Source organism: Pollicipes pollicipes, unplaced genomic scaffold (assembly GCF_011947565.3).
Source record: "Pollicipes pollicipes isolate AB1234 unplaced genomic scaffold, Ppol_2.1 Scaffold_6052;HRSCAF=7182_pilon_pilon_pilon, whole genome shotgun sequence".
NCBI lineage: Eukaryota > Metazoa > Arthropoda > Thecostraca > Pollicipedomorpha > Pollicipedidae > Pollicipes > Pollicipes pollicipes.
In genome coordinates, this window is record NW_023596805.1 from 5,533,055 (window position 1) to 5,552,819 (window position 19,765).

At 53.3% G+C, this 19,765-nt stretch overlaps 1 protein-coding gene across 2 annotated transcripts in view; it reads left to right on the forward strand.

Moving 5' to 3' along the window:
• Positions 1–19,765, forward strand: part of LOC119104458 (ras-GEF domain-containing family member 1B) — a 148,148-nt gene that overhangs the window by 16,912 nt on the left and 111,471 nt on the right. The window contains exons 2-5 of one of the 2 annotated variants that reach the window (XM_037228164.1): positions 6,056–6,163; positions 9,948–10,081; positions 14,127–14,208; positions 15,720–15,770. In XM_037228164.1, coding sequence (XP_037084059.1) covers positions 6,080–6,163; positions 9,948–10,081; positions 14,127–14,208; positions 15,720–15,770 — 351 coding nt within the window. In that variant the 5' untranslated portion in view covers positions 6,056–6,079. Of the gene's footprint in view, positions 1–6,055; positions 6,164–9,947; positions 10,082–14,126; positions 14,209–15,719; positions 15,771–18,774; positions 19,351–19,765 lie in introns of those variants that run through there. The other variant, XM_037228163.1, reaches the window with a different exon arrangement.

Below are 19,765 nucleotides of genomic sequence, written 5' to 3' on the forward strand. Positions count from 1 at the left end.
TTGTCGGGTTTTCCGCTCGTGACGTTCCGGCTGATGTGGCGATTGATTTTGTGACACTGCTCGCTATGGCATCCCCACCGTAGTGACGTAGCCAAGGGAGTAGGGGGCCGGGGGGCTCTTATATCCCCCTGGAGGTGGTAAGGGCCCCTGGGGCCGCAGACCATAGTGCTTACTGGTCACTGAAGACACCCGTGAGATTTCTGAAGGATACCAACTAGCCCCGAAACGTCAGAATATAATTTGGGCCTTAAAAGCCCTCGGATCCACAGGGTCTATAAGCGACGAGGAGCATCGGTTAGGTGATTGAGTTCCTCAAGACCCAGTGTGGCACCATTCTAGGCAAGATATTAGCGACGCCGCTGGTTCCCACGCGGATGACGGTGGGTTTAAATCAGCACAGAGATAACGACGACAGGCATTCGGAAGTTTTTTTTTCTCTCCCCAGAAGTACTTTGACATGCATCAGATACGTTGAAAATGTTCTTCACCTGTTTCTCAAAAGGAGCGTAATGCTTTGTACAGTCGTGCATTAAACATTGGGAATCGGTGCATCTTAGAAGGCGAACCTTGCTACCGTAGGAGAGTGTCAAGTGCGCTCATTAAGCGTTCGACGGTTACACCCCCCCCCCCCCTTTTAAATGGCCATTTCGGCATGATCATCCAGCGAAATACAACAGTCCAGCGCATTAGGTGCATGCTACCCGCACGATCCACACACTTGGAGAGAGTGTGCAGCGTTTGAGGGCTGCGTATGATGCGACGTAACTCTGTTCATAATTGACACCGACTGTCAGCTCCCACAGACAAGCACGGCCCTAATCGACACGTCGTTAATCAACCAGACCACGGTTTTTTTCAATGAGTTGCCGAACGTGGGCAAAAATCGCCGGCAGTTCTGTCTTCGTGGCTTTATCACTGGCGATCGCTGCCCGACCAATAAAGACTGGACAGGCATCAAGGGCGCGGCGGTGGATGTCGTGACCTTGGTGGGAATGCCAGGACCTTTTGTCTGAAAAGTAGAGCCGCAAATCACGACCAGGGGCGTATCGAGAACTCCGTGACATGGGGATGGGGACGGGGGCGAGCGTAGTTGCAAAGTTTTAGCGAATAACTCGCTTTGGTTCGCAGGAGACACCTAAAATTTCTTCATTTGCGTATCATATCATCGCATGTTTCAGTGGGTTTATTTGTGCATGCCTGCCGCGATCTTTTATTTCCGATATTGGATCGCATGCATGTACACATTTTTCAGGGGCAGAGGAGGGTTCCCGTGTCCCCGCTTGAATATGCCCCTGATCACGGCCAGCGTGACCGGAGTCATCCCCACGCCCCCGCCTCAATACGTCCCTGATCACAATCAGCTTGACCGGAGTCATCCCCGTGTCCCCGCCTGATTACGCCCCTGATCATGGCCAATATGGCCGGAGTCATAACCGTGCCCCGCCTGTTCGTCCCTGATCATAGCCAGTATGACCGGAGCCATAACCGTGCCCCGCCCGAATACGTCCCTGATCACAGCCAGTATCACCGGAGTCATAACAGTGCCCCGCCCGAATACGCCCCTGATCACGGTGAGTTTGACCGGGGTCATCTCCATTTCCCCGCCTGAATACGCCCCTGATCACGGCTAATATGACCAGAGCCATCCGGCCGCCAGCTGCCTGCGCTCCCGCGATCCCAAGGCAAATGATATCGAATACCTGACGAGACCTTGTACTTCACCCTTTGCGCTGGCTAGCTCGCAGTGTTCCCGCATCTGCCGGTCGTCTTGTGGCATGTTGTGCGCAAAGAGCGGCATTCGGATCATCTCGTAGCAGTTCAGAAAACCCGCGTCTTATCCAGAGGCTAGGCTGTTTGAAATAATTAAGGATTTTGCTTGATCGTGCCTGATGAAAGCCTGATTTTATCTGCAGATTACCAACCTGATCAAGAGTTTTGGCCGATGCCTTACGCCGATGCTTTCGTTCACATTCGGGAACGTGGGGAAACGACGCAGAAAGCTGTAGGAATTATGATATTATGGCGACGTTGTGGTGTGTTCCTGACCACGAGTAAGCCAGCTGGGGGCTGGGCGGTTCGTGATGTGCGTCCAGCCTTACCTGTTGTCACTTCTTGTGAACACGGCACTCATAGGCAAACCTGACCAAACAACCGACTAGCAGCCGGCGAGCAAACCGGCGGGTAAACAGGAACGATATGCTAAAAACCCACCTTTGGGACAGAGCTGGAGTGCCGGGCGCTATATCCCACTGCAGCTGCGCTCCTGTCAGGTCACGTGACTCACCTCGCCGCGGGCAGTCCGGGCGGGTCAAAAGGTCACGGTCAGCGGAGTTCACGCGGCGCTGTTCCACGCTATTGGTGCTACAGCGGGGTTTTACGACGCTTCCAGCTGCTGAGGCAAAATGGCGTCATTTGTCCCTCATCCTGACAGGAAGGGCGGACGCCGTGGGTGGGTGATACTGTTGAGATGAATCATGCAAGCGTTCTGCCCAAGGGTGTGGTTCCTCAAAGTAAATTTGGGAGTGGGCTGAACAGGGGAGCATGGTTAAATCCACCCTCGATGTGTGCGAGGAAAAAATCCTCTCCCAAACGTTGGTTCTTTTTCTTCCCGATGATGGGGGGGGGGGGAAGGGTAGGGGGCTGAAACCGTTATCTGAATCGGGAACTATTTCGCTGATTTCGCTTCCTGGGGCACTTTGTTACTTGCGAAGCATCTGAGGTAGCTACCCATGGTGCCACAGACAGGTATGTCACGCACGACTGACTGCGTCTGAGCGTGTGCCATACTTGTTGTGATTAACCACCCTTGACCTCAGAATTCACCACCTCATGCAATTCGCTTTCCATTAGAGAATCGACCACTGTCTTTTCAATCAAGCCCGGGGAAACTGTTCAGTAGACCGGGAGTAGCACGAGTTTTGCGAAGTAGACCGACAAGCCCACACCGCAGCGTCGTCCCATTGCAGCCACACCACCTGGGACGTGTTGCCATTCTGCGGTTCAGGGAAACACTGCGAATCAGAGAACACGGTCGCTGAGGATAAGGGCTACCGATGACGGAAGACGGAAGCAGACCAGACGCTGTTTTTGCAGCGATGTTTATTCTGCTGCACTTCCGCTGTCCTAACGTCCGAAACAAATGTCTGCTCGAAAAAGTGCTGTCAGAAAAGTGTCGGCTAAAGGAATGACGTCATTCAAGGACTGAAGCCAGCAGCGGTCCATTCCAGTGATTCCAGTGATTCCATTCCAGAGACGCGGCTAATGCACCTGTCCACCACTTCTTCCACGTCCTCTCCGCGCAGCTGAAGTGCGCTGGGCTTCAGCGTCACCATCGGCTTCCGGCAGCTGACTAATCCGTTGACTATTACGATCGTGTCAGCGTCCGGACACCTGCTCTGAAAGCTCACAGGGGTCACAGTCTGGGTCGCGGGGTCGGCGTCTTCGTTTGATCGGCGCCGGCTGCTGCTGAGCGCGCGCGGGCCGCCGCGATGAGGGGGTCAAGGGGTGAGAACTGCGGCAGAGGGCGGGCGGCGACCGCGGTGGGAGAAGGAGTCAGAAGTCAGAAGAGCCCGCGGCATGTCCCGGAACAGCGGTGAAACTGTGCCGGGATCTCCGAAAAGAATGACATGGGTGGGAACCTCGCTTCCAGGCAAGCCCAGGACGCCTTTACAGGTCGCCTCTTATCTTGTGGCAAGGCCGCAGCGCGCGCGTCACGCTGTTAGTTACTGCAGCGCCAGCTCATGAAACCACCAACCAGTGCGCGGAAGGGCTACGATGGGTGCTTTGTGGTCACGGTGGGCATGAATCTGCGCTGCACAGCACTCTTCCTTAGGAGCTTAATCGTCAGCGCATGAGATCCAGCCAGCGTTGCAATAAAAGCGCAAATGACTTCCTGCAAACTCATGCGCCGCACTTTAAGCCAGACCCGAAAGCTGCGCAGAGGCAGAAGACAATGGCGATGAGTAATGCACGTTCCGTTTCTCCATTATATTTACCTTTGTTACGAAGGGTTCATGCTCGTAGTCAGCCAAGCACGAGAAGAAACCCTGCAATAAAGGCGTCGGAGGCCCGAAAGCCGGCTCTACCAACCATTCACTGCTTGTGGTGCGACGACACATGGGACTGAACTAAATACACGGAGGCTAATTCAATACTGCACGGATGGTGAGTGTGATGTTAATGATCCGCTCCCTTTGTTTCCAGCCTTCCCAGATCATTTAACGGCGATTATTGCTACATTTTATGATGGTGGAAATCAGGAAGTTTCCAATGTTGCAGTGTGTATTCTGCCGTCAATTGATGTCATAAATCATCATTTCGTGCTCGCAATAGTTGTGGGATGGCAGAGGTTTTCCGCAACATTGCAGTCTGTAGACATGTCATGCGTTTGCCGGTCCTTCAACGACGCTTCACCCAATGCTGGTGATGAGCGTGGGCTTTCAGCTCATTGGCAAGCCGTGGTCATATCTGCGCGATTTAAAACAACTCGAATAAATCACCCACGCGACTCCTTAATGCGACGAATGCGGGAAAAGTCAAGCGACTTCACCCATGAGTCGCACCAGACCACCTCACTGAGCGGAACGGCAGCGACCATCAATCGCGCAACGCGCTTCGCTTCGCGGCCGGACCACCGACGCCCGAGGCGCCGCACGCACGGGCCACGCGACCTTTGACCCCAGGTCAGCGGTAAAGACGTGGCTGGGCGGGTAAACTGCGCGACGAACCAAGGACGTGGCCGCGTCTGGTGTCGTTTTGGAGGTCCGCTGGAGGGAGGGGGCCTGTGATAGATAGGTGTTTTCGCGCGAGGCGCCTCGCGGCCCATTGCTCCGTGACGCGGCATAAATCGTGGTCATATTTGCAGCTGGTCATAAATATGCCGCTGATGCATCTGACCGAAGTACCGCTAAGCAGCTGACAGGCGAACACAAAGGGCCGGGCAGACCCATCGCTGATGATGTTTTGTTGGTATGGTACGAGTTACGATGCTTTCCAGGCTGCGTGTGTATAAACCAAGAAATGGTTAATGTAGAATGTAGAATAATGGGAATATGATTGAGAATAATGGCTAAAGGTAATGGAGAAAAACGAGTACTTATAATGGAGAATAATGGCAATACATGATGAATCTTAATGGAAAGGCCACCCTTCACTGCTCTTTCCGTTGCACATACAACGCTGAGAATGTCCACCAATGTATCACCCCATCAAGTGCCGCAGGTGCCGGAGAAATGTCGGCCTACAGCATTACTATGTCCCCTGAGGTCTTAAACGCTCCAACAATGTGGACATGATCACGTTTGGTACCTGTTACGGCTTCGCAATTTGTCAGTGACCATGCGAACCGGGCTGACGCGCAGAGGTCATGAACCCCAGCCGCACTTGTTCCTACACCTGTGGATGTAGTCCAAGCGCCTCGCGTTTTTTTGGGCCTCCACTGTGAACTGCTGGCGGCAGTTGTCAACCGGATGCACATGTGGTGCACATCGACGGTCGTGGAGTACAACTGCGGGGTCATTGTTTTGTGGAGGGTTAATGGCAAAATCACTCATAAGGCTGTTCTGAGCGTCGCGCATGGATAGAAGAGGCAAAACCGTGAAACGAAGACAACGCGCGCCGCTCGCTCAAGCGCATTGTACAATGTTCGCGTATGTCGTTCGGAATGCAGCTCAATCGAAAAGTCGCGATGTTTTATTCTACGCGAAGTTGGGCCAGATCAGATCGGGTCAGACCGGGCCCATTCAGATCCGTTCCGGTCAGGTCACACCCGGTTAGGTCACGACAGGTTATGCTAGATCATGTCAGATCAGATAAGATCAGATCAAATTGGATTATGTCGGATCGGATCAAACAAGGCTATCTGATCAGATCAGATCGACACCCGGCCGCGTTCCAATATCGCGGCTCCGTTTGCGTAGTCGCCCATACAGACAACGTGTAGATCAGTTCACGTCACGTCCACGTCACGTCACGTCACGTCACGGCACGACACGTCACGTCACATCATGTTCGTTCAGTCTGAACACTTTACTGACCTGTTTTCGTTATCTTCCAGCCCCATGGCCAGAAGGCTCTAACTATGACCCTGGAGGAGATAAACACCAATGGACACCCACGTGACCCCGAGAAGACGTCACGTGACTTGTACGGCGTCCAGCTGGAGGTAAGTTGAAAAAACCAGGGAGGTTGCCAGCGGTGGGGGGGGGGGGGGGGGCGGGAGGAGGGGAGTGGATCTGGGCTGCGACTTTTTGAATGATTTGGCCCGGAACCAATAGTTCGACCTCACCGGGTAACACCCCCCCCCCCTAAAATAACGTCGGCAGGCGTCTGCAGGTGTGAAATCTTGTTAGGACCTCCGTTGAAATCCGTGAAGGCAAAGCAAAGACGGGTTTCCAGTGTGTTCAGGAGTGTGAAATATAGTAATCCTAATTTCCATGCAACATAGTTGGTTTGAGCTCTATGCTCATGAGTCAAGTTTGCACCATGAGAACTCAAAACCTACTCGCACGGTTTTTGTCGTTTGTCTGGCCCGCCTTTCTCAAACTTAACATTCGGCCAAGGCATGGCGTTTCACATAAAAACCTTTCGGACGTTGGCAATGGCACATTCAAGAGATTAATGGTGATGCAAAACTATCAATTCGGAGCTCTCGTGCTGAGTTGTCGACCCTTAGTATACTAGGGACCGGATACTGAAACATGGGCTATACAAAACAAATATTGTCAAAAACTATGGGTATTAGCAATATGGCCCATGTTTGCTCTGCAAGCTCGCTAAACCAGTGCCTTCTGGTATATTGAAGGTCGACAGTTCAGCATAAAGCTCTACACCCATAATGCCGAAAAACCAGGACCAGGAGACATGTTTTGCTCATGTCAAGATGTAAAGGCATGTCATATGTGAGGTGTTTAGTACAGCTTGAGATTCGTTAGCTAGCAGTGGGTTCAACCACCCATATCAAAAAGCACACAGTGGGCCGGGAATTTCTCCTCTGATTGCGTCTTTTCGATCTGCTTCGATTGCTTTGCCTAGAGATAGCTTAAGATAACTGACGTTGTATTAAGTGAGAATTGTTCCGAATGCTTACGGGTGTGCAATGACCGTGATGAGCTTATGTTGGCTTGAAAGTGGCATGTGCTTGCGTGTGCGCGCGCTATGGATTATACCATGTGCAAAAGCACGTAGTGCAACTCGTGTTGTGCATGCTGTGCAATCCCCATGTGCGCATTTTTCTGTCCTAATATTTCAGCGCTTACAGGGCTTTGACGAGCCATTTCACCGATATTTCATTGACCGACATTTCACCAATAGTTCACTGGCTGGTGTTTCACTGGCCAATATTTCCGCGGTCGATATTTCATGGGTATTTCACGGATGGCAGCGGTGAAACAGCGACTGTAACAATACATAATACATAAGGACACTGGTCATACTTGCCTTACACAAAATCTACCACATGACGCCTGTGCTCCTGTTTTTTATTGTGCTTGAGTTCTATTCATAAAAATGCTAGATACGCCCGGTACCGGCGCAACCAGTCGTAAGCTCAAAAATTTGTCAGTGGTCGTCCTTGACATGAAGACTGCCCATCATACAAATGTGATATCAGCCATGCCCTGCGTGATTTTTCGACTGATGCCAGCCGAAAGAACGTATACGAAACCGCGCGCACTTCGTGAGGCGCATCGACTACAATAAGCTTTAAATGCCACCCACTTTGGTCTCCAAACCAGAGCAGTGACACAACCAGAAACACATTGAAGGTCTGACCACCGAGCATGCAGGCTCCTATCGGCTCCCAGGCAGCTGATTGACATTACATTCGCGCACTGTCAAGAGATCCGTGAAGACCATGACCTCATGGTCACGCTGTCGTCTTCGGACTGACCTCATGACCTCGGACATCACCATGACCTCATGGTCACGCTGTCGTCTTCGGACTGCGGCCGTGGTCCAAACAGTGGTCCGAAGAGTGGTCCCTTGTGGGCGAGGGACGCTCTTTCATTTTGGCGGCATTGAACCTTGTTGCTTTAACCCCGGCTACCCATCAGTGAAAGCACAACGGTGGCACTTAAGATCATTCGGCGTGGACTGTCATCGCGCAGCGTGTTTGCTGTGGCTGGAAATGGCTTGTGATGACACGGTAGTTTTTGATGGGGTGCGTGATTTGTGTGTTTATCCCGGCTTGATTTGTTTGGTGTGAGTCACAGGGCTCTACTGTAGTCCACATCCCAGCAAACAGTAGGCGGGAACTGCGGTCGCGTTATTTTTTACGGTAGACGTGTCGTTAAGTCCATGGACTCCCAGACGACTTTTCACGTTCATCATATTAGTGCGGTAAAACTGCTCCGACCAAACCGTCAAACAAGGATGACCAACGTATTGGTCCTCGGCGACACGTGCCCCCCCAATCTCCGCCTTCATCAAATGTATTACATTTATTTCTATGTGCGGGAACAATTGTGGACTGGAAGAAACTCGTGGTAGAAACGTACGAATTAACAGATTACGTGTACACCACGTTGTTCTACGCCTTGCAACAAATTTCGTTCACCCGCAGTATGCTACAGTCAACCCCAAATTACGATAGCCTCCTGTTGACCATACCGGGACAAGGCAGCACTTTCACTGGCACTGCAGACGAGGCCGAGGTTTGCTGTGCAGCAATCACCATTTTCCCCATTGCTGAGCTACAGCAACAAAAGCAGTCTTGACGAACTGGGGTCACTGACCGGCAGCTGCTGGCTCCACTCCTTTGTGCCAACAAATGCTACGTTAGCTCATGTGATGTCGCGTCTGGGCGACGATGCCTTCTGGATCATTGCCAATCTAGTCAATGCAATCACCTAAATAGTTATTCCAATCTAATGATGTAATCTAAAAATATACGATACAAATGGGAAATACAGTATTCATACTACTACTGATAATCTAACCTGATTAACTGCAAGTCGAATAATTCTGGATCTGGATGCCAAGTAAATAACCGCGTCGCCGTGCGTTTTGAGCAAATCGCGGGCACCCAACAGTATATGGCCGTTCCGAACAATGCCCCAGGCAAAACGGTGGCTGTTATTCATTTCAAGCGCACCAAAACACCAAATGTACAAAGCGTAGCTTTCGTTCAAAATTTACTCTGCCGTGCATCAGCTGTAGGACGTGTTTATCTGACATCAGGAAACCATTTAGTTGTTTCTTTGGAAAATGTGTGAGGGCTGTGGTGCTGGCATTTCATTCCATTCCATTTTATTACATCCCATTCCATGCCTACACGCCAGACGAAGACGATGGTTTGATCAATCATTGTAACCGTGATATTCTATTCCGTTCACATTCTTCACTCACACACCCAATTCATAAGAAAATCGCTGCGTCGATGATGGGACAGGTTAATGGCAGGTGTACATTCTCAACGGCATATATCAACTTACGGGTATCAAAACAGTCTACATTTCATACACCCGGACATATCTATGCCAGTGGTTACCTTCAGTTCTTGTAATTTTGTATGACCTGTGCATAGCAGTGTATAAACATGCTAAACAGACCGTCTTTGGTCTGTTTAGAGGTCTAAACAGACCGTTTTTGGTCTGTTCCTTGCAAGCAAAACAGGCTGTTTTGCTTGCAAGGAGCTGTATTGAGAAATTCTGCTTCAGAGTATTGAGCTATTCTGGCCCCAGCATTTTTGTTGAGCATGGTAATTCACTAGTGATGTAGAAAATTTATGTGAAACGCGCATGATTGCCGAAACTTGGAGAAGTGGTTTAATACGTTAGGTCGTGTTCCATTCGTCGTTAATGCACCTATAAAAACACCGTCACATCACGATAAATCCATGCTAAGCAGCCGTGTGCAATGTGGTCGTGTTCTTCCTTTTGCTGGAAGCCGACCCGACGCAAGGTGAACATGCTGCTGAACAGGTGAACATGCTGCTGGACCTGCCGCAGGTCACGAGCCTGCTGTTGGAGGCGGAGCGACGCCGGCTGAACCTGCTACAGGCAGAGCTGGCTGTGACCTCGGAGAACCGCTGCAGCTTCAGCATCAAGCAGCAGGAGCAGAAGCAGCTGCTGGATAGCATCAGGTAGGCGCGCGAGGAAAGGGAGGTTCTGTCACAGAAACGTGACAGTTGTTAAGGCTGAGTATGTCCGTCTGTCATGTATTTTACGTGCCCGTGTGTGCCCATTATGCATATCTATATCATATAGCTGACGGCTAAAGCTTCAGAAATGGTGCGGATCTTCATTAAATGAAATTTTGTCGCAATAAAACCGCGCGACCGAAAGCAGATTTCGAATAGCACATGGTCCTCTCGCTCCAACCATTGTTTAGGCCTCCAACCATCCACTGTGGGGGCCTGGCTCAGGCTGTGAAGCTCTGACCATCCAATAAGATGCAAAGCCTGGCTCCCAGATGCTAAGACGGCATTACGCAAGGCATAGAGCTCAAAGCTGGCACGCTCTGGGTTCTACCAAAGATCACTCCACACGCCCACGCAAACGCCCCCTGCCAACAGGGGCGTGCCCGAGGAGAGGTAGGGGCGTGCTTGCCGTATCAAACACGTGTATGGGTTAAGATGCATGTGAATAAATGGAACAATTACCAATCAAGATGCACACGAAAGGCAAGTAGATTGAAAACGTACGTACAGCTTGCGCTGTATAATAAACTTTTGGCGCCTGCGACGCCCGCTAAAAGGGGTTTTCGGTGGAAAATTGTGTGTGCCCCTCCCCCCCCACCCATCAGGAATTCCTGCATGCGCCCTTGCACGCTCATAAGTGCTGCTTCCTGCCTTCGGCGCATGCTCTCTGTCCCAGTTCAGGAAAGGTTCGGGCGGTCTGTCCTCCACAGCCCCGCCAGTGACTGTTGACTCGGCACGTGTTCACACCCTGTGATTAAACACGGCGCACCCAGGAAAGCCGCTGCAAAGCTTTGTTAAGTGGGCCACAACCCTAGCCGCTGTTGAAAACAGCTTGTTTTTCCTGGCTCGAGGCGCGTGTAATTGTGTCCCAAGCGGAGTGAAGGTAGACTGCCGCGATGTTATTGGGTACACTGCAAGAAATGAAGGCTGCAGCCAGCCTGTAAATCGGTCACGTAGGGAAGTGTCCTGCCCGGTTTTCCTCACACAAATTAGCCATGTCACGCACGCCATAAAAATAACGCTGTCCAATGTTGAATGCTTATATGGAGACAGGCAAACGCTGGTTGGAGAGTAATAACTCATACGTGCCGCGACCTGTTGTTACCGAAGCGGAGCAGTCACGTCCGCGTCAAGAGAAGCGGATCAGTCACGTTTACGTCACATGAAACGGATCAGTCACGTTTACGTCAAGTAAAGCGGATTAGTCACGTCCACGTCAAGTAAAGCGAAGCAGTCACGTCAGCGTCAAGTGAAGCGGATCAGTCAGGTCCACGTCAAGTGAAGCGGTTCAGTCACGTCCACGTCAAGTGAAGAGGATCAGTCACGTCCACGTCAAGTGAACGGGACAATTCACGTCCACGTCAGGTGAAGCGGAGCAGTCACGTTCACGTCAAGTGAAGCAGAACGGCCACGTCCACATCAAGAGAAACAGAACAGTCACATACACGTCCAGAGAAGCAGAACAGTCAAGTTCACGTCAAGTGAAATGAAACACTCACGTCCTTCTCAAGGGAAGCGAAGCAGTCAAGCTCACGTCAAATGTTTGCGCGATATGCGATTGACGAATGCTTTTATTGGGGGTAATTCGGGACAATAACGTCCTTCATACTCTGCCACTGATTGTTTTCTGTGCTTCTCATTTGTGATTTATGCTTTTTGATTTGTACTCCTTCGTTATGGATGCTAAATGACTTTTGGCCGTGCCCTATGTGCTCCTATGCCCGTGTGCTCCTATGCCCGTGTGCCCTATGTGCTCCGTGTGCTCCTATGCCCCATCATCATCGTCATCATAATTTGTGCTTCCGCCATTGCTTGCGTGAGTATACCAAAACAAATCACGCATTCATTTCACTGCTGTCCTGGCGCTTATTTAGTATTTACCGCAGACTGATGAGCTATATTCAGAGAACTCCAGACTGTCTTATGCTCTAGTTTCTCTGTGATTACCGCTTTCTTCTTTAGTTCACACAAGCCAGTTCTTTTCTGTGCACGCCAAGCTTAGCTATGCAAGGCCATAACAGATGTTGTATTATTTGCATCTTGTCCCGTTCTTGTTGACGTGAGTTTCCATGACGCCGATCGAACCGGCACTGGAAACTCAGCGCTACACCGAGCTTGGTGTCGCGTTCGTGTCGAGCACGCGATATGGACAGTGGCTTAGCAAGCCTTCAGTGCTCCCAGACATTGATCAGGTGCCTGCGAATTTTTCACTGAGCGCGGTCTCGGCCCCGCGGCCATCATGCTCAGTTATGCATGCAAACACGAGGTGGAGCTGAGTTCGCAATTTGGTGCAGGCAAGGTGGGGCTGGCAGATGCGTCATGTCAAGGTTGACAAGGGCAGCTGCCAACAAGCTTGTTCGTCCAACCGTGGCCAGCTGTCGGCACCATTACGGCATTGTGATACACGATAGGTGCATTTTTGCAAGCGCAAGCCAAGTAAGCCATCGCCAAACATAATCAACCTGTCAGGCAGTGCCGCGTCAGTTAGCGCGCCAAAACGCCGCGGCACGGACAACGTTCCTGTGTCGAGATAGTGGCTCAGTGGCGCCGCGTGGGAAGCCGGGGACCCTTGTCGTGGGAAGACGCACAACTGGCGGGGTTAGGACGCGGCCGCCAGTGCTAGGGCTGCAAGATAACCGTCAACTGCTACCCAGTGATGTCACACGGATAGCCGGCCGGGAATGCGGACGGCCGCCACCGGTGTGGCAGCAATCCTTGGGCGTGGTAATGTGTGGCTCCCAGTCGTCGGTGTTTGTCGGCCAGTCGTTCACATCGTTGTCATCGCCATTATCGTCCCCGTCGACCATAACAACGGTAGTGATTGGCATGATGATGTTAGTTTTGGTGATGGTGGTGGTAGTAGCATCAAAGGCGCAGCCGAGGGGGGGGGGGCGGCTTGTGGGGGCGTTAGCTCCCTCTTTTCTTCGTCAGAATCCAGTTTAATTTTTCACGACGCTGTCGAATACAATTCCACAGTTTGGTAATCATAAACTCATTTTGTCCGTACGTCTCATTGGCTACTGTAACCAGTTGCATGTCGCGCCCAGCGACGCTTATTTGGTGACGAGGTCGTTGGATAACCGAGTGGGCATGTACAGCACACAGCTTAAGCTGACACAATTATTTTCGGCTCCGGGGTAAACCGGCTTTGATAGCCCATCGATACGGTAGATGCCGTAGTTAGCAGCGTTTGTGACGCTATAGTCTGCTTACGATGATGACGACGGCGATGTCGAAGACGATGGCAACGGTGATAACAACGACGACGATGGCAATGATGACGGCGATGGTGATGATGCAGATCATGGTAGGGAAGGGAGGGGCGGGGGGGGGGGGGGGCAACGATTAGCGAGACCACTGGGCGATAGTGGCGCGTGGGTATGTCAAACCTGTCGCAGCGAGCGCCCTCCAGTGACGAAAGGTCGGAATCAAACCTGGCGTGGCCGCCGCCACTCCTGTCACACATACCACACCTGCAAAACATTTCACCTGCCACACCTGCTACATGACGCCATTCCACGTAATGACCAAACCAAGGACCTAGTCAAGGGAGAGGCGGAAGGACTGTCCCGAACGATTCAGAAGATTAGGTGATCTCCAGGCGCGCGCAGGGCTCCTAAATTTATTTGAAACTGCAATGGTAACGAATAAGCTTGTGTGGCGTTTTCAGGAGTGCATTGGTTCTCCTGGAGCCGTCAAGGCACGACTTTTAGGTGAAAATGGCCTTCCTGGGTGAGAGGAGTGGGCCAAATCCGACAAGAAAGCGAATTTGGGAGCGCCAGAGCGAAACTGCGGGCTTGCTTGAGTTGCGGGGATCCTCTGTCAAACTCGCCGTTCCCTGGCGAAGTCGTGACCACATGCCTGGATCGAATTCTTACTGTTCGGAAACATTTCTCTTGTAATCCTTGTTGCTGTGGCTCGCAACTCTCTTACCACTGTTGTGAACGGAGTGGCTGATTTTTCAATGGTACTGAACTTTGTTTTTCAGCCGAATCCAGAGACAACACGACCAGCTGCATCGCGAGTACAACGCAGCCGCCCGCGGCGCCATCTTTTGTCAGCTAGGAAAGGTTGGTGTAGTATAGGTGGCGCTGACATAAGCTGATATAGGTGGCAGTATGGGCATTCAAAGCGATCGGAAATGCCCGCCAACCGTTGGTGCAAGTTAGTTTAAGAGCGAACGCATTTAGTCCCCTTTTATGCGTGAGGTGTGGGGACAGGCGTGTTTGCATATGAGTCATAGCAGTCTCGGGTTCCCTAAATAACTTTTGTGCTCGTCAGATTTGGTTTCAACCAAATTTTCAAGTCGGTGTCATGGAGAATTTGACGTGTGCTCCACTTCCAAAGAAGCCCTGCTTACATCCCGCCACGCGCATCTGTGTCCACTGCCACTCGCTGTAAATATTGCTAGGTGCTGGAGTTTTTGGTTTCGCACCTGATATGCACTGCAACGAAGTATAAGGCTTTGTGAATCGAATGGTGTCATTCCGTGCTGGTCAGCCTGAAAATGGGTGCCAGCAGCATTCTTAATTAAATAGTTAAGAGTCGTCAGCGACATGCGTAAAACAACATGCAGATCATCGAATGTGTGACCTATAGGCCTCCAGCGTCTGTGATTTATTGCCGCGGCCGATATGTCGCCGGATACAACAAACGACTCCCTGAATGGAGCTCTGACTGACGGATTATGAAAGACTGATGAACCCCGGACCTCCAGTCTTGCCCACACCGTTCTGATTCCCATCACATACAGCTGGCATACAGTTCCGCAATAAGTGCCACGAAGGTGCAGTAATGCAGCTAGACTTGGAAGATCCCAATTTGCCGTACACTGTCCGCTCTATCGTGTCACAGGACAACTTTCTGAAATCCTTTCAGAAACACCACAACGCGATTTTGCTTCGAATTTCTCACGCGCTCAATTCGACATGCTTTTACGCGGACCTGGTTTGCGTGGCGGCGAGAGTTGGGCGGTGGCTTATGGCTTATAGATTTATTTTGTTCCTTGTTGTGGTAGTGGTATGCGGAATTGTAATACGTTCGTGACGACCGCGACGTCTGGCCACGTCGGTGACGTCTGGCCACGTCCGCGACGTCTGGCCACATCCGTGACGTCTGGCCGCGTCCGTGACGTCTGGCCACGTCCGCGACGTCTGGCCACATCCGTGACGTCTGACCACGTCCGTGACGTCTGGCCACGATCGCGACGTCTGGCCACGTCGGTAGCGTCTGGCCACGTCCGTGACGTCTGGCCATGACCACGACGGCGGCCAGACATCCGGTTATATTACCCACATGGAGATGTGCCTCGTTTTAAGCGAATTCGCCTTCGCACCAGTTTGCAATGGAGTCACTGATGTGTGCGATGTGTCCTTACGCAGGGTGATGGGTGATGGTTGATGACCTATGCAGGGTTGAGTGGTGTTAAGGAATTAACTTTGTTGTTGCCGCTTTTGCTGTTGAATTTTTGGAGGTCGCATGACACTAGTGAATCGCTTCACAGCTGTGCTTTACCCAAGGACACATGTACGCAAGGGCGGTTGTAGGTGATCAGGTCTTACAGACTGTCCCATGCCCGCAGGGAAACCGAAGTCAGCCAGCCATCGGCTTGAAGCACTCCCTCAAGAGTCGGGTATGTACTGAGCCGTACAGCTGAAACCAAAACACCCCGGCCAAACCCACCGTGGACAAACCCGCGATCATTGATGGACGTTTATTTACTGTTATCGGTTTTTGCTGATCGATGTTTACGGACAATTACCGTGCATTTATGCATTGCGCTCATCTTCAACGCTTTCCTCAGTGCTAGACCAGCAAAGTGAAGCTGTTCATGGCTATGGTCCAAAACCAGCCGACAATGCTCAATGACCCGACACATACACCAGGACGTGTATCTGGTTCCGTCTCGCACAGTACAACACGACGGCAGCTGGCTTTGCAAGCCCGCGTCGTGTCCTCCCTTGGCGGACTCTCCACAGCCCATATGCCCCCGTTTTCCCGTAATCAGCTGTACCAGCGGTGATGAAACGAGGCGCGTGACGTGACGGGGATGTCATCAGTGGAGACGTGGGTGTCATGAGGGAGCGCTGTGTAAGCCTGATAGAAACCGCGACCGGTCGCGTGTAGGGTGAGATGTCCCGTGCCGATCAGTCAACGACAGCTGCACGTGGTGAGGCGGCGCCTTGTTTGCCGCCTCAACCGCCAGCGCTTACGCAAACGCTTCAATCGACATCAGTGACGTCATCGCTAGCTCGGCTTGGTCGCGCGACTGCGCGACAGTCGCATGCTACCCGCGCACAGGGTACATCAGTGACGTCATCGCTGGCCCGTCTTCGACCGCGCGACTGCGCGACAGTCGCGCGTTACCCGCGCACAGGGGACATCAGTGACGTTATCTCTGGCCCGTCTTCGGCCGCGCGGCTGTGATTGATTTGGCCCCTTGTTCCCCGCGCACAGCGGACATTAGTGACGTCATCACTGGCCCGTCTTCCGCCGCGCGGCTGGGATTGATTTGGTCCCGTGTTCCCCGGGCAGTGGACATTGTGACGTCATCGCTGCCTCGGCTTCGGCCGGGCGGCTGCGCGTCAGTCGGGTGTTCCCCACGCACAGCGGACATCAATGACGATCCCGCCCGCGAAGCTGACCTCCGCTGACACCGCCGCGACCCGTGACCTTCAGCGCGCCCCTTGACCACGGCTCGCTTTCTTCGCGCCGACAAACAATAGAAGCGCCGCCCGGTTGGTGGGGACGCGCACGGTCGCAGTAGAATATGGTTCGGGCCTGAGGTCGCAACTTTTCTTTGGACGTTTTGATCAAGACTTGTGCATGTCTGGTCCTACTCAGTGGACCGGGCCGGGCTTATGACAGGGTGGATGTCCACCGGTCTCTGGACCGAAGCTCGAGTCTTCGTTACCTATAACACGATTCATAACGACCGTTGAAACGCGTGAACCTATATTTTGACACGATGTACGAAAGGCAGCATTGACAGCCTGTGTTGCATGTCAAGGCACCATTCCACAAGCCACTTACCAGGATTCTCATGCAAATCGCTGGTGTAAGACGTACCCAGAAGTAAATTGCATGTTGCCATTGTAAAACTGACCCGCATTGCTGGGCCTATGAACATTCTTTTCATTTATATGAAGCTCGTTGAAGCGTGATTTCGCCGGCCGTTTCCAGTTTTCCAGACCTGATCGCATGGTCGAGGACTAGCGGTATTTCAAATACGGTGAGGTCACATAACCGTCCACTTCGTGAAAATCAGCATGCTGTCAGCATTTTTCCCCGGTACACCCAGAAGTTGGAATAACTGGAATGGCAAATAATTAACTCCGGGCAGCTCAGCTAGATCGCGTTATGGGCCCTGTATGACTACGGCAGTCGGACCTGCAGCCCAAGTCAACATCATCATCATCATCATTATCATCCAGATGACTTTCGTAAATCCGTGCGCGATATTTAAGCTGAGGTCTATAGTCATTCAATTTTGCAAAGCCTGTCGAAAGCGCGCAAATCGCAACGAGTTGTCGACGATGTGTCTTTCATCGCCCGGCAAGGGTTGGCTTGGGCTGAGAAGCATCTGGCGCTGATGACGACTTGTCACATGCATTCTAGAATGGCTGCATCACTGTCGGCTCAGCATCGGGTCCGTTACGATGTGGCCTGCAGAAACCAACTTACTCGGACTCCAGCCTTCCGAGGCTCCGTCCTTCAGGTCGACCGCATACGGCAGCGGTCAGTGGTGGCTGTTGTTGGCATTGGTATTGACATCCAATCGGATCAATGAACTGATCGACTCGGCCGAAAAATAGCGGCAACACGGGGTGTTTTTCACTGCTCGGTATTGATCGCGACCGTGACACGCTGCCGCTATCAACTATCACCGCGTCGGAGACTTTCGCCGCGTGCATGCCTAAACGTCCGGCGTCACTCAACCACCTCAAACATCCGGGCACTTCACGATAGTGTCCGTAATCTTTCGCTGGCCGGGCCTCGTATCTCGCCCTCGACGAGCTTATGCTCATTGCTCACAACATTCAAACCGAGCATTCTCCCGCTCGAGGACCGACGCTGATAGCACGGCGCGGCCGCGGCCCGTGCGCTCCGCCGCCTCCGTGCAGGAATTTCACGCCACAGCCGCGCCCGCCGGCGGCGCCGCCGCCAGACGCACGGAATGCCGCGGCGGTGGGCGGGTGCTCGGGGCTTGCGCTGCCCGGTGACGTCACGTCTGCGCCGGCGTCTTCTGCCGCGGGTGGACGGCGACGCGGTGGGAACGCGGTGACATTCCGTGGCGCCGGCAGCCGCCGCCGCCGCCGCCGCCACGAGGCGCTTCGCACGGCGCCGCTGCTTCCGCGCGCGCGCACAGCAGGTGAGTTTGCCCGCGGGCGCTGCGGTTCGTCACGCGCGCGCGCGCAGCAGAGGGAGCAGGGGCGCATCGAGTGGCGCAGACAGGGGGTGGTGCTGACCGGCGTCGGTGAAGCAGCGCACCGTCACGGACACGTATCTGACAGCGAGCCTGGAAGTCACGGGGAACGGGCAGGTCCCCGTCGCTGCCCATGCGTGTCGTCTGTCCCAAGATCGGTCGCTGACGCCGCCTCTGCGCCTACTATTGGCCGGCGCGGCGGCGGCCACGGCGGGTCGCCAGTGGAGTGCGGTGTGGCGGGGTGGAGGCGCGGTGCTGCGAGGCGGGTACCGGCCCAGGTGCGGCGGAAGAGCGCGGAGGACTGAGCTGAGGGCGGCGGCACGAGCTGGAACTGGTTGTGACGCGCGTGGGCGGAGCATAGCTTAGTACACACGGCGGAGAGAGAAACCACCTCGGAGTGCGCGTCACCGTAAGAGTTTGTCGACGTGCAGTGAGTGCCGTTGCGAGGCGGTGAGTGCTAGGGAAAAGCGGTGAGCGCCAGTGGTGAGATGCTGTGACTGCTGGTGAGGAGCGCCGAGTGCTGGGTAGAAGCGGTGAGCGTGCGAAGCCCGAGTGTCCGCGGTGAGAAGCGGTGAGACGTGTCCTGCGCAAGTGAGAAGCGGTGAGCATCCACCGTCAGCCGATATCGACCGAGCTGCCCCAGCGAACGAAAGACGTCCACAGCCACTGCTGGAACTGGCGCTGGTCCTGAAGCCGAAGCTGGAGCTAGAGCTGGAGCTGGATCTGGATTTGGACGTGCAACAGCGACCGGGCCCTGCCAGCGCGACAGAAGGCCCGCCACAGCCAGGTGAGTCCTTGCTCTCTGACCTGGACACCAGGCCTCGGTCCCCGGTGCACCTTGAGCCACGAGGTCCTCGCTACAGACCCGGTAGCGCGTGTCTCGTGTTTCTGTGTCGTCCTGTGGTCTCGGTAGGTCGTGTTCTGTGCGGTCTCGGTCCGTGCGGTCGTCGGACCGCGGTCCGGACATCCGGTGTGTCGTAGCTCCGGATCTCTGGATTTGATCTCCGGATATTATGTCCGCTAACGCAGGCCCTTGTTTCGTGTGATTCGTACCTCGGTAGCTCACCACCTGTCTCTTGTGATCCGCCCTTCCGCCGCCCGGACACCCCGTGCTGCCTTTACCTACTCCATGCACCGTAACCCCTATATCCCGCGTTGTTTCCTGTGCTCCCGGTACCGTCGCACCAACAACCCATGTTTCC